Consider the following 12991-nt stretch of genomic DNA (forward strand, 5'->3'; position numbering starts at 1 on the left):
TTTAACTGCCCTTAAGTTGTAATGGGGATTTTTATATAATTAATGTAACCGGCTAAAACGGCTGTTTTATTACATTAAAAGCCTATGAAAGTGACTTTAAAGTTAAGCTTCGAATACATTTTTAAATATAGTTTCCTAAGTGTGGTGAACGGAAATTGGTTGCTGGTAAAAGATGTAGTCGGGTTCATACATAATGCGGACATGTAGTTTTGTCATCGACACCGCCCAGAAGCCTTTCGTGTTTTGTCAGAAGCTAAACTACTACATTTCCCAGAATTCAACTCGCTGTTGCTCCGCGAGGTCAGGGGAGACGTCAGCGCACACGAGGACTCATTCCGAGCGCTTAGTCAAACCTCCCTTTCTCTCGCCCCTCGCTGAGAGACACCGGCTGTTTGATTTCAACCAAACGGGGGGAAGGCCATACGCCACTAACAGAAAGTTTTAACAACGCACGGGGTGACCTTAACAGCGGCTAAGGCCGGACAAAAAAGTGATCAAGTCAGTGGCTTTAAAGCGCGCGTGGAACAGCTGTGTGGCGATGGAAGCGATAGACACTGCCCCTGATTCCTGGGATCAGGAGGACGATGGCGAGGCCCAGGTCGACGTGCAACTTTCCAATGCTCTTACTACCACCCTTAACGTGGAGGCCAAGCCGTTTGTCCCCAACGTGCACGCCGCAGAATTCATCCCGACCTTCCTGCCGAAGGGCTCCACGGAAACTGTGGAGTCAGCGGGTGAGTTCCCGGTGTTTTCACGTCTGTTAACCGCTTTAGCTGTTAGCCTCACACACGCTTGTTCGCATGAGCTTAGCATGGATGCTACATGAGAGTTACCGTCAACGGCTCGAAGCGGAAACGTGGCCAACATGTAACTTAACGTTAATATGGAAGTTAACAATCAGAAAAACTCGCTTGACGTGAATAATAAGCGTTCGTTAACACGATAATAACACTGTAACAGCTGTTCGTGCTAGAAAGAGAATCATTTGGGTGGAGACTTTGTATGTAGGTGGTGGTGAAGCATTTTTAGCCTTATAATAATATGTATCTGGCTTTAAATAAAGGGGTAAAAGTGTGTTAAAGTAGTTCTTTGGTTAACTAGACAGTTAGCTGAAGCTTTAGTCATGTTATTGCGATTTTATTGATACACGTGAACATACCGTTTGTTAGCATGGCAATAATCAATACTGATGATCGGAGGCCTGGCGCTTCTTAATTAAACATATTCTTTCATTGCTCGATTGTTTGAGGGGTCTCTTTTGGCTGGGGTATGTTTAATGGTGAGGTTTGCCCCCAACCCCCCATGCTGTCTTAGTGCAAACATGATGTAACGTTACCCCTATTCGCTGTGCTGTTATGGTGGAACAATGAAAATCAATTGTTGCCCTTAATCTCCTTAGATTATGACACGAGAAGTGTTTCACCTCCTAGTGTTAGATTAAATACTGTTATACAGAGTATTACCTACCAGAAAATATAGATTGTCAAGCAGCTAAATGTTGCCACTACAGCCAAGTTTCAAACTCTTACCTGAAGCCTTCGTGTTACCTGTTGTATTTGAAAACAGTGTGTTTATAAGGTACACACTGGAGGTCTTCTTGGAAAGATCAATGTAGCGTGTAATGGAGGTAAACGCGGTGATATGATCTGATCTGCTTGTTTAACTTTTCCAAGCTTATTTACATAAAAAAAAAACTCTGTTGAGACTGGGCCATAATAAAGTATTCTAAGCAATATGAAAATGAAATAAGAGATTTGAGAGTATTAAATTTGGGAGTTTGTTGAAGGATTAAGATCCTGTCCCCGGATTCACAGACCAGGCTTAAGTTAGTCCCAGACTAAAATAAATGTTTAAGATGTTTTAATTGAAAGCAGTTTGCACGACAAATCATAAAATGTCAGTGCCATTGTTTTGTCTCAATATGCACAGCAAGGCACGTTTATAAAAGCTATTTAAATGCCCTAATTGAACTAAGGACTAATCCTGGTTTAGTCTAAGCCCTGTCTGTGAAACCGGGCCTATAACTTGTCTCTGTCTTACCACAAGTGGAAGATATGCTGTTCACATACTATTATTACATGCAGAGTGCAGTTTGTTGTCCTCAAATGTGTTTAATGTTAACATGCAATTTCCATTTTAAGATAGGTATTCTTAGTAACTAGACTGTTCTGTATAATTACAGCTATAAAAATAAGCATTTTATATTCTTGCAGGTCCTGATACGGATGCCAATGTGGAAGTATCAGTGCCTGAGGGTAAGTAAATGCTGAGGCATAAAAAAAAAAAAAGTTTGGTTCCGGTTTGTTGTCAGTTGAGGTCATGGGTCGGTAGGGATTTTTTTTTTTTTTTTTTTTTTTTTTTTTTTTTTTTTTTTTTAGTGGCAGCAGCAAGTAATAGGTAGGAAATTATTGAGGGCTCGACCTTAAGCCTTTTCATGTGCTTGCCCTCCGAACAAGTAAATATGTCATTCACTTGTCAGAGTAAAAAAGTTGCTTGTCCGGATTTGTTTTAATTTTTTAATTTATTTATTCTGAAGCAATGTTCTCATCAGTGTTCAATCAGCTTTGATATTTAAATTGGCATATTGTAATATCTGCACCTTTGAAGGGCATCCCCTCCCCCAATCTTATTAAATGCCCTATAGTGTCGTCTTATTCTAAATAATTGAATTTATTGATCAAATTTAGGAATTTAAAATGAAAGATGAAGCATACTGTTACCCTAAGTAGGGCTGATCAAATTAAATAATTTACACTGAAAAATTACAATTGCATAAAATAATGTTATGAAATTGATTTAAATGTACAAATAAGAAACATCGGAAAGAAGTATACTAGGCTACTTATAAACATAACACTAAACTGCCAATAGGTGGCGGCAGGCGGCCGTATTAATGAGTGAGTCATTGATTCATTAATTCAAACGATTCGTTTAAACGGTTGATTCATTCAAGAATGAGACAGATGTTAATTAATGGGTCATTGAATCTTTGACTCAACCGATTCGGTCAAAATGCTGAATCATTCAATAATGAAAACAGGTTGAGTGTTCCTGTGAGATGCGCCGTGGTTCTGCTGTGATTTTTGTTTGGAACTATTTTCGCTGCAGAAACAGAACAAAAACAGCCAATATTTCATCTAAAATGTAAGTGACTTAATTGTAACTGTTTATTGAACTGTTGTAGGAAATCAATGTCACACTTTCAATCGTGATATGGTATTCAGGAAAAATAATTGAGGCTGCTTAACACATATGTTAAAATATAGAAACTCCACATTTAGATTTGTTTATAGGCAGTATGTTGTTAACTGAGTGTGTGTGTGCTGCGCTCATGTGTGTAGATTTCTCCTCGAGAGGCTGCGCGAGCGTCAACAGCGCAACCTCACCGTCAGCAGGCTAATGCATTTATTATCCACAATTGATCGCAACTTACAATAAATGTAATAAAATCATTCTCTCGGTTTAGTGATTCCCTAGTTATTTGTTTGTTTGTTATTGATGTTCTAATCAGGCTACTTGTCCGTTCGGGCAAGTAAAATTCTCTTTTACTTGTCCTTCAAAAATCCATTTGTCGCGGACAAGTTAGACGGGCTCTGGAGATCGAATACGATACGATACGATCGATACGAAGCGCGGCAGGTTAGAGTGTTTTGGATTGCATAAAATAATAAAAGAAACGAACAAATACATGGCGAAAGAAGTGGTAGACAGCAGAAGAGGGTATTGGGATTTGGGATGATTTTTAATGAAACTTGGGAGGCGGATGGAGGTTACTCTGTAACTCATCATGTGGTGTGTGCGTGCCTATGAATGCATGCATTTGTATGTGTGCGTATATGAATAAAAGTGTCCTTAATGACAAAAAAAAAACAAAAAAAACTTGTAGCCTATATGTATTATAGTTCAGTTTGACGAACGATGTGTGAACGACCATGTAGCTGCCTCGTTTGTTTTGCTGGAGGACAACAGATGGCATCTTGCATCGCGTGCTGTACAAAAACGTAAATTATAGTTCGCCTCAAAGTTTTTTATTTGTGTATTTATTTAATTTTTATTATTTCTTCCCCAAGCTCATAAAATAAATTTGGGTCGCACATAAATTGACAGGGTCGGTCGGAAACCGGAACCAAACAAAAATTTTTTTTAAGCCTGAGAGACACCACCACATTGTTTTTCACATCCTCATAATGATGATGATAATCATACAGATGAGTCGGCATATAGTAACTTGTGCTTGTTCACATTCCAACTGGTCCAAGTTATGTTTACACCAAGACAAATATAAAGACGAATATGGCAATAAACATTATAATTTAAATGAACGGCTGTTGATGCATCTGTTTAGACACAAACATTCACGTGTCATCAATGCAACATAAGTTTTACAGAGAGGGAATCTAATCTCTTTTCCACCGCACTGCAAAGAAAACTGGTCAACCAATAAGAATCGTGCTTTTGGTCACATTAGGGCTGAAACGATTCATCGATCGACTCGATTACAAAAATTCCTCGAGGCAAAAACTCTGCCTCGAAGCCTCGTTAAATTCCTATGACGCGCACTATACGCGCAGGGATCTATACTATAGCGCGTGATACATTTTGAATTTAGTTGGCGCGATGGCGGAGAGTAAAGATGTCCATAAACGGCAGAGAATGTCTAAAGTTTGGGATCATTACATACTTAAAAAGGAAGAGAACAAGGTGCAATGTGTCTACTGCAAAGTAGACCTGGCATACCACAACAGTACGACTTCAATGATTCAGCATCTGAACCGAAAACATCCACTCCATGCGGTTTCACCAAGCGTCGCTAAAACAAGGTAAACTAATGGTGTTCACACCGAACGCGGATAGTTAGACGCTTGAACATTGGCTCGAGTTCAAATTTTTCGACTTGCACGGAAGACGTTCGCGGCAAACGCGTAGCCCAATTCGCGTCAGTCGCGACGCCCGGCGCGAATGATGCGTCTATTCGCGTCTTTGCATTGACTTTGTATAATCTACTCACGCAAATAATTAAATTTGCGTTTGGTGTGAACACACCATAAGCCTATGATACATTGATGTTCGCTGATTTTAATCCCATACTGTATTTGTAGTGATGTCGTGATGCGGTTTGACTAGATATGATGTTTAGCTTTGATGTTTTTAAGTAGTAAACGTATTCACGTTCAATTGCAAGAGAGTATAGCCTAAAAAAAGAACCCCTTCACACACACGCACGCACCCTCGTCTCTCTCACGCGCCAGTCAGATCAATTGTGGCAATGCATCACATATGCTTAAACTTTTATGTAGCCACGCAACAATAATTTCAGCATGCATTCACTGTATACACCGCGACGTGATGGAGGAACAAATATTGTATTGCAGTCTTTGCGAGACCTTGTTTGTATGTCACGTCTTCCAAATAGTTACAGACAACAACAAAAAATGAAATTCCCCAGCCTGCTTCTCCGAATCCACTCGTACTTTTGGGGAAGACATTTTAATCGGCTACTAAAGTAATTGAGCATAGAACATTGTTGGCACTTATACTAAATGGGTAAAAAAATGCAATAAATAGGCTTTGTTTTGGAGCCAAATGTTGGAGTTGGAATAAATACCAGTTTTTTTTTTTTTATAAATAAAAGCCAAATGATTGATCATTTTACAGCCACATCATTTTCGTTATGCATTATTTGTTTTGGTTGTTTAAAAACACACAATTTTTTTTATCCGATTAATCGATCAAGTGCTAGATTAATCGATTACAAAAAGAATCGATAGCTGCAGCCCTAGGTCACATGCCCAGAGCCGCTGCTGTAACATAAATCCACGACTTTGTAACGCTCACATAAACAGTATTTTGCTAAGTGATGGTGAATAGTGAATCTGTAGTCTTGTATTTTTTGATAAACACCATAGCGATTAAAAAAAATTCTGAATACCTGTGAGGGAAAATTATAAATATTGTTTGACTTCCTGACAAGCGGGTATCAGAAATGGAAAGTAGCATAGCACTTTTAGAATCGCAGTATTTTTGCGTTTCTATTCCAGCGCCACCTACTGTCAAAGAGTGAGTTAAGGGTGCTTAGATTGATCGGCGGCCGGTCAACATCGACCGATAATTGTTTTAAATAGTTTCATCGATGGTCTCTATAAAGGTCGATCAGATGACGCAAGACAATTTTTCTATGCGCAGCTGAAATTGTTTCCCTACTTTCGCCAGTCTTGTCTGGCAGTTCTACCAGGCATCTGACAATACATTTGAAACTCATTGCGGAGACATTGCAACGACAACAACCCTACAGCAATGACAGCAAGAAACTAGGGTTGTGCGATTCTACTGTATTTCTTTCCTTCATAGCGGTGCGCCGCTTTCGTTCATCCCTAAAATCCCAAATTTAACATCCAAATCAGGTATATCAGTGATTGTCTTAAAATACATTCTACTGTTGCTAAACTGCAGGATGTGCTCTAATGAAAAGTGAATCAAACTGCATTAAGCCGCGAAAGAGTTACTGTTCCCCAAGCTGCTTTCTCTGTGTGCGCTCTAAGACTGAGTGGACCATGGGCTAAATGACCTAAATGATCAAATACACACAGAAATATGACAATGCCCGGCTTAGTGAGTATTCACTTAAACAATTGGTAATATATTAGGTGAACATAAACAGTTGGGAAATAAATCGTATGTGTATTAGTATATTGATCCATGCATTATGTCCTAATCTCCTCTTAGAGAGGGAATTAGGATACAATACTTAATACAATGCCACATATTGCACATGTGGCATTGTATTAAGTATTGTAGCCAAGTCTTATTGGCATCAGTGATCATCAGCCGATACTGCTTTAAGTGATCGGTTCTCGGCCCCAAAAATTAATTACAGATCGGAGCACTCTTAGTGAATTAGATTTTTTTCATCCCCATCTGCAGTTTAAAGCTTTGGTCTAAAGAGACAAATTGCATGCAAAAATCAGACTGCATTTTTTCAGTTTGCCATGTTGGTGTTTAGGCACAATTAGGTTGATATCAAACAGCAGTATTAGTCAAAAAGGAAATGGCTGAAGTTGTTGACATACGATAAACTGTAAGTGGTCAAACGGTGTTAAATTATATTGTTGGTTTTTGACATCAGCTCCACCCATGGAGAACGGTGATGCAGAGATGACAACAGATGACACCTGGGAGCAGAAAGGGAGTGAGCCCAGTGAGGCTGAGGCAGAGCCAGGAGGCCCTGGAGGAGACGAGGGTCAAGCTGAAGAAGACTCCCCTCAAGAGGAAGGAATGGAGGAAGAAGAAGTGCCAACACCTAAAGTAGCCCCCACACAGCCAAATGCCCCCAAGAAGGAACACGTTAACGTGGTCTTTATTGGCCATGTCGGTTAGTTTTTGCATATTGCATTTACTTGATTGATTGATACTGGAGTCTAGTGTCTCTGAAGCATGTTTCGATGGACTGTGAAGGTTTTTACTCCTCTAGGACTCTTTACTTTTCGGTTAATTCTTATGAAAAGATTAATGAATTCAGACCAAATTCTTTTTACATCAACGATAAACTTTAAAAAGCTTTAATGAATTGTTTTTATTTTTTGTTTATATAGTTTTTTTTATATTCACTTGTTTCACGCCATGAACATAGCAGTGGAAAATGATAAAACAAACAAACATGATTGCACAGTAACTTAATACAAATTCCTTAGTTTGTTGAATTAACTTTTTGTCTTTAGCGTCCATTTCAATTTCTTAAAGTGAGTAATTCTAGTAACTTGCTTGAATGGTTTTTGCACTTGGCTCTAAATTGGTTGGATTTGTTATATAACCACTTTATTAATAATCAGTTCCCATCAACACAGCTCAGTTCATGCATTTCAGAAGCATCATGGGGAACATTTTTTTAAAATGTCTTTGGAGAACTGTGAATTGGCTATCTTTATCTGTCCTGGCCTCACACTGACTTTTTCTTATCTCGTATTCCTCCAGATGCTGGCAAGTCAACTATTGGAGGACAAATCATGTGAGTTGTTGATTTTTACACTGTTTTAGCAGAAATAGGTGTGTTAACCATCCTGTTTCTGAAAGCCCTGCTTTCTTCCCCTCCTCCACAGGTATTTAACAGGAATGGTGGACAAACGAACTCTGGAGAAGTATGAAAAAGAAGCCAAGGAGAAGAACAGGGAAACTTGGTAATTAGCTTAGTTGAGTTAATTTACCAGATCATCTGGTGGGTAGTCAAACTGATTCCCTCCAAACATAGCTAAAACTTGTAACACTTCAGTGCCTAGAGGTGGAGCGATTTTTTTTCATAGTAATTTTTTTTTCTCAGGTACCTCTCTTGGGCTCTTGACACAAACCAGGAGGAAAGAGACAAAGGAAAGACTGTGGAAGTCGGACGTGCGTACTTCGAAACAGAGAAAAAGCACTTTACCATTCTGGACGCACCAGGCCACAAAAGCTTTGTGCCCAACATGATTGGTGGTGCTTCACAGGCTGATTTGGCAGTGCTGGTGAGTCATGTTGAATAGGCACTGAAGGACTGCCCTGAGAAATTTCCACTCATGCTACCTGCAATTCAGAAAATCCATGGAAAACCCTGAGCTATGAGCAGGGCGATGTGGTTCTGATACAGAAGAGGGCGCTGTTTGAATACAGATGTCAGACTCAAAAGGCGTTGACTGTCACTCTGGAAAAACAAACAGACAGCCGTTTCTGTTCTCTTTCACTTCAGTCCCTGTATTAATTGTCATTTTCTCTCTCTGAAGGTAATCTCTGCAAGAAAAGGAGAGTTTGAAACAGGCTTTGAGAAAGGAGGCCAGACGCGAGAGCATGCCATGTTGGCCAAAACTGCTGGAGTAAAGCATTTGATTGTACTTGTAAACAAAATGGATGACCCAACAGTCAACTGGAGTCTGGAGAGGTCAGTGAATGGACATCTATATACAGAGGCGGCTGTTGTTGTTGTATATTACTTTGTTTTATCTTTTTTTTTTTTACAAAAAATGTTTGTATGTAGGTACGAAGAATGTAAGGAGAAACTTGTTCCATTTTTGAAGAAAGTTGGGTTTAACCCCAGGAAAGATATTCATTTTATGCCATGTTCGGGACTTACTGGGGCCAACCTAAAGGAGCCGGCGGATTTCTGCCCTTGGTATACGTAAGTGTGCTGAGCTTGATAATTGCTTCTTTTTTTTTGTTTGAAGTAGAGATGCACCAATTTCAATTTTGTTGACCGATCTTTTTTTTTTTGTGTGTAAGTGTGACCTGCCGATACCAATTTCTGCCAATTCTGATTTTCTTTCTAAGAACTGTAATTGACAGCATATACCAAATAAATCTACTTTTCTTCAATGCTCAATTTTATTTTCATCATAAACCACAAGTAAAAAGTCAGTAATAAAATGAAAACAAATAAATAAATTGCAAACAACAGCAGCAGCAAATGCAATAGAATAAAGAGCGATATGAAATAAACACTGCTTTAAGTTTTTCAGGTGGGTCTAAAAGTAGGTTCGTATTTAGCATTAGGCGCCTGTCGCTTTAAAGTTTTTGTTCCAAAACTGATTGTTTAACTGAATACTCGCCAAGATGGGCATTTTGACATAATTTTGTATGTATGTGACACTGCAATAAAAAGTGCATGAATATTGTGTCTCACTGTTTTTGTGAAACTTTGTGTGTTTGTGTACTATGGACAGAGGGTTACCATTCATTCCACATCTGGACAGTTTGCCAAACTTCAACAGATCAAGTGATGGACCAGTCAGGTTACCCATTGTAGACAAATATAAGGCAAGTAAAGTGCATGAACGTGTTTAGTTTTAAATTGTGTTCTTTGACGACAAAATAAACATTTGGGGGTGGGGTGGGGGGTTAAATGGTGAAATGTTTTTTTGTTTTCTTTATTTATGAATTATTTTGCATTGTACTACTTTGTATGAATGCTTTGAAGTTCATATATCATGCATCGATGTGTGTTTTTGCAGGACATGGGCACTGTGATATTGGGGAAATTGGAGTCGGGATCAATCAGTAAAGCTCAGCAACTTGTTATGATGCCCAACAGGGTAAGATTATGGTAACGTAACACTTTAAAGCTTCAGGTTTTATGGCAGGAATTGGCTGAATGACGTATCAGTGCCTACCTCATCTGTGTGCAGCACACTGTGGAGTTGCTGAGTCTGCTTTCTGATGACGTCGAAACCGATGATGCCGGACCAGGAGAGAACTTGAAGTTGCGACTCAAAGGCATTGAAGAGGAGGAGATCCTGCCGGGCTTCATCCTCTGCAATGCTGAGAACCTTTGCCACACTGGGCGTACCTTTGATGCCCAGGTCAGTGAAAGCTCATTAAGCTCGTGCAATTAAAGGAATGATTTAGCTTCAATACAAATTTAGTTCTATCTAGGGATGCACCGAAATAAAAAATCTGGGCCGAAACTGAAAATTCTGGATGCACTTGGCTGAAAACGAAACCAAAAATGACCTTTTTTTTTTTTTTTTTTTTTATATAATTACTCTTTATAAGCTCTTATTTTAAATGTAGTTTTTTTGTTTAATTTTATTAATATTAGAATTTAATTAAATTCAATCATTTTATTGAATCTGAATAAAAAAATACAAGCCAAACATTTTATTTAAAATAACACACCAAAATAGACCCAATATTAAAATATCAACATTATTCTTTATTCAGTTCTATGCAACGGAATCAGATTTAACTAATCAGCTAAACCACTGTTTGCAATAGCCCCACTGTTACAGCACAGTGCGGCTATTGCAAACAGAAACAAGTCTACCACAGAAAAATTTCATGTTGGCACGTTATTTGAGCAGATATTGCTTTTCCGGTGAGTGTGAGCGGTAAATGAGTGGAGCGTTCGCTTGGGCCGTGAGCGACTGAGCAGAGAGCACAGACACGGAGCAGAGCAAACTGGGTGCCGGTACAGACTTACCGGCTCGAACTGAGTCGCTTTAAAGTTGTGTGCCTTCGGAAGCGGAGCCGCTCGCCAAGTTACAAAAAAGGCTGCGAGAGTGAAACCTGAGCGCTGAACACTGAGGGGTGGGGCGGCATATATTTTCTGCCTTTTTTCTTTTTTGGCTAAACTGAAAATGCTGATAATTTTCGGTGACTTAAATTTTGGTCCATCCTTAGTTCTATCAACAGTATTTCTGATTGCTCCATTTTCTTTGTGTTTTGCTTTGCAATTCCACATAATAATTGTGCTTCTGTCTCTGGCATTTTCAGATAGTCATCATTGAACACAAGTCAATCATCTGCCCAGGTTACAATGCAGTTCTTCATATCCACACCTGCATTGAAGAAGTGCAAATTTCGGTAATGGTTGAGAATGTTACTCCACTTTTTTTCCAGTTCTTACATTGACTTAATATTTGTGTGGAAATTCTCTTGTGGTGTAAATCTGTGCTTGTAAGCCTGAGTACCCTCATTTACAGCTAGTTCTTTACCAAAGTGGTTTAAATGTACCTCTGGCCCCTTTACAGGCCTTAATTTGTCTGGTAGACAAAAAGACGGGGGACAAGAGCAAAACACGGCCCCGCTTCGTCAAACAGGACCAGGTGTGCATTGCTCGTTTGAGAACAGCTGGGACCATCTGCCTTGAGACCTTCAAAGATTTCCCTCAGATGGGACGCTTCACCTTACGAGATGAAGGTGAGAGGATATTTTCATCCCAATGTAATTTTAACTTGCCATCAACTCGGTTTTGTAGTTTATTTCTGTTCTGTGAATTTGAGTTCCGTGAATATTTACTTTTCTTTGTATTTCAGGGAAAACCATTGCCATTGGAAAAGTGTTAAAACTTGTTGCCGAGAAGGACTGAAAAGAACGTTTAGTGGATCTGAAACGACTGACCGAGGCGGAGGTAGATGCCGCTACGGCCGCAGCACACTTCATAGCCCTCCTGTTCTTTCTCCCCTTCGCCTCTTGAAGACCTGCTTAAAAAACTTCTCTTAAAGAAATCTGTTTTTAAGCAAATGAAAATGAAATCAAGTCCACATGTGTCAGCTTTCTCATATTGAGAGCTCAGCGATGCCATTGTTTTAGGTTCTCCCCCATGACCTGTTCCTCATCAATCTGCACACGTTAAATGGCAAGAGATCTAGCTCTCTTCCAACCTTTGTTTTTATTGTTTTTTTATATATAATTTTTCTTTTTGCTTCCATCAGAGAAATATAATGGCAGCATATACAGTAACCCTATGTGGACCAAGATTTGCTTGTTAACATAAAATGATTTATGAACAGTAAAGTTTGAATGATTAACCAATTGAAACCAAAATGTTAAAATCTTGGTTATACATGTCTCCCGTTGCTTATTCCCATTTTGGTTTCTGTTCACAACGTTCTTGCAAAGTGCATGAGCGTGTTCGCATTATTAAAGCATCTTCTATGACAATAAAATATAAAATTGGGGAAAAATGTGTTGAATTTTTTTTGTTCCCCCTCTTCCTTCACAATATATTTTGTGCTATATGCCTGGAATGTTTTCTTTTTGAAACGTGTGATGGAAATGTTTGACCTATATCTTGGCCTTGTTAATTCAGGATGTTTTGGTGAAGTTTTGTCCTGTTTAAAGGGGTGGTATAATGCCCTTTTCAGAAGATGTAAAATAAGTCTTTGATGTCCCCAGAGTGTGTATGTGAAGTTTTAGCTCAAAAGTTTAGGGGCGGGGTTTATGTAAATTCTAGGGTTCGTGATGTCACTAACCCGGGAGAAATGTCGTGTAGTCCCTACCAGCTGTTTGTTGTAGTCCTTAAAAAGCAATTTCTTTAAATGAAAATATCTCCCTTTGATTTGAACTGAGCGTTGTAAGTTTGCAGATGTTGTTTATGCCCAAACAGCAACATTACACTCTAAAGTTGGTGAAATCATAATCAACCACCCCTTTAAAAAAAAGTGTTGATCTGTTTTTTTTTAATGATTTGGATTCCATCTGATTCTGCAAAAAAATTATTTTGTTAAAAGCAGAAATCCTAAGTACTATACAT

At 38.9% G+C, this 12991-nt stretch overlaps 1 protein-coding gene across 1 annotated transcript; it reads left to right on the top strand.

Moving 5' to 3' along the window:
* The first annotated feature begins 316 nt into the window (after positions 1-316).
* Positions 317-12426, top strand: gspt1l (G1 to S phase transition 1, like). The gene is made up of 14 exons (XM_056240661.1): positions 317-734; positions 2214-2255; positions 7124-7369; positions 7969-8002; positions 8094-8171; positions 8312-8492; positions 8748-8902; positions 8999-9139; positions 9681-9774; positions 9969-10049; positions 10143-10316; positions 11230-11319; positions 11487-11655; positions 11772-12426. Exons 1-14 carry the CDS (start codon positions 539-541, stop codon positions 11822-11824), a joined length of 1734 nt encoding a protein of 577 aa, XP_056096636.1. The 5' UTR covers positions 317-538; the 3' UTR covers positions 11825-12426.
* Positions 12427-12991: the final 565 nt, after the last annotated feature.

This window comes from Rhinichthys klamathensis, unplaced genomic scaffold (genome assembly GCF_029890125.1).
Source record: "Rhinichthys klamathensis goyatoka isolate OS25496 unplaced genomic scaffold, OSU_Roscu_1.1 h1tg000605l_1, whole genome shotgun sequence".
Classification (NCBI taxonomy): Eukaryota; Metazoa; Chordata; class Actinopteri; order Cypriniformes; family Leuciscidae; genus Rhinichthys; species Rhinichthys klamathensis.

Excerpts from the sequence above, each read along its gene's own strand:
- gspt1l (XM_056240661.1), top strand. The coding sequence starts at position 539 with ATGGAAGCGATAGACACTGCCCCTGATTCCTGGGATCAGGAGGACGAT. Across the intron at positions 8,003-8,093 it reads ACTATTGGAGGACAAATCAT|GTATTTAACAGGAATGGTGG; the intron begins GTGAGTTGTTGA and ends CCTCCTCCACAG. Across the intron at positions 10,050-10,142 it reads TTGTTATGATGCCCAACAGG|CACACTGTGGAGTTGCTGAG; the intron begins GTAAGATTATGG and ends ATCTGTGTGCAG.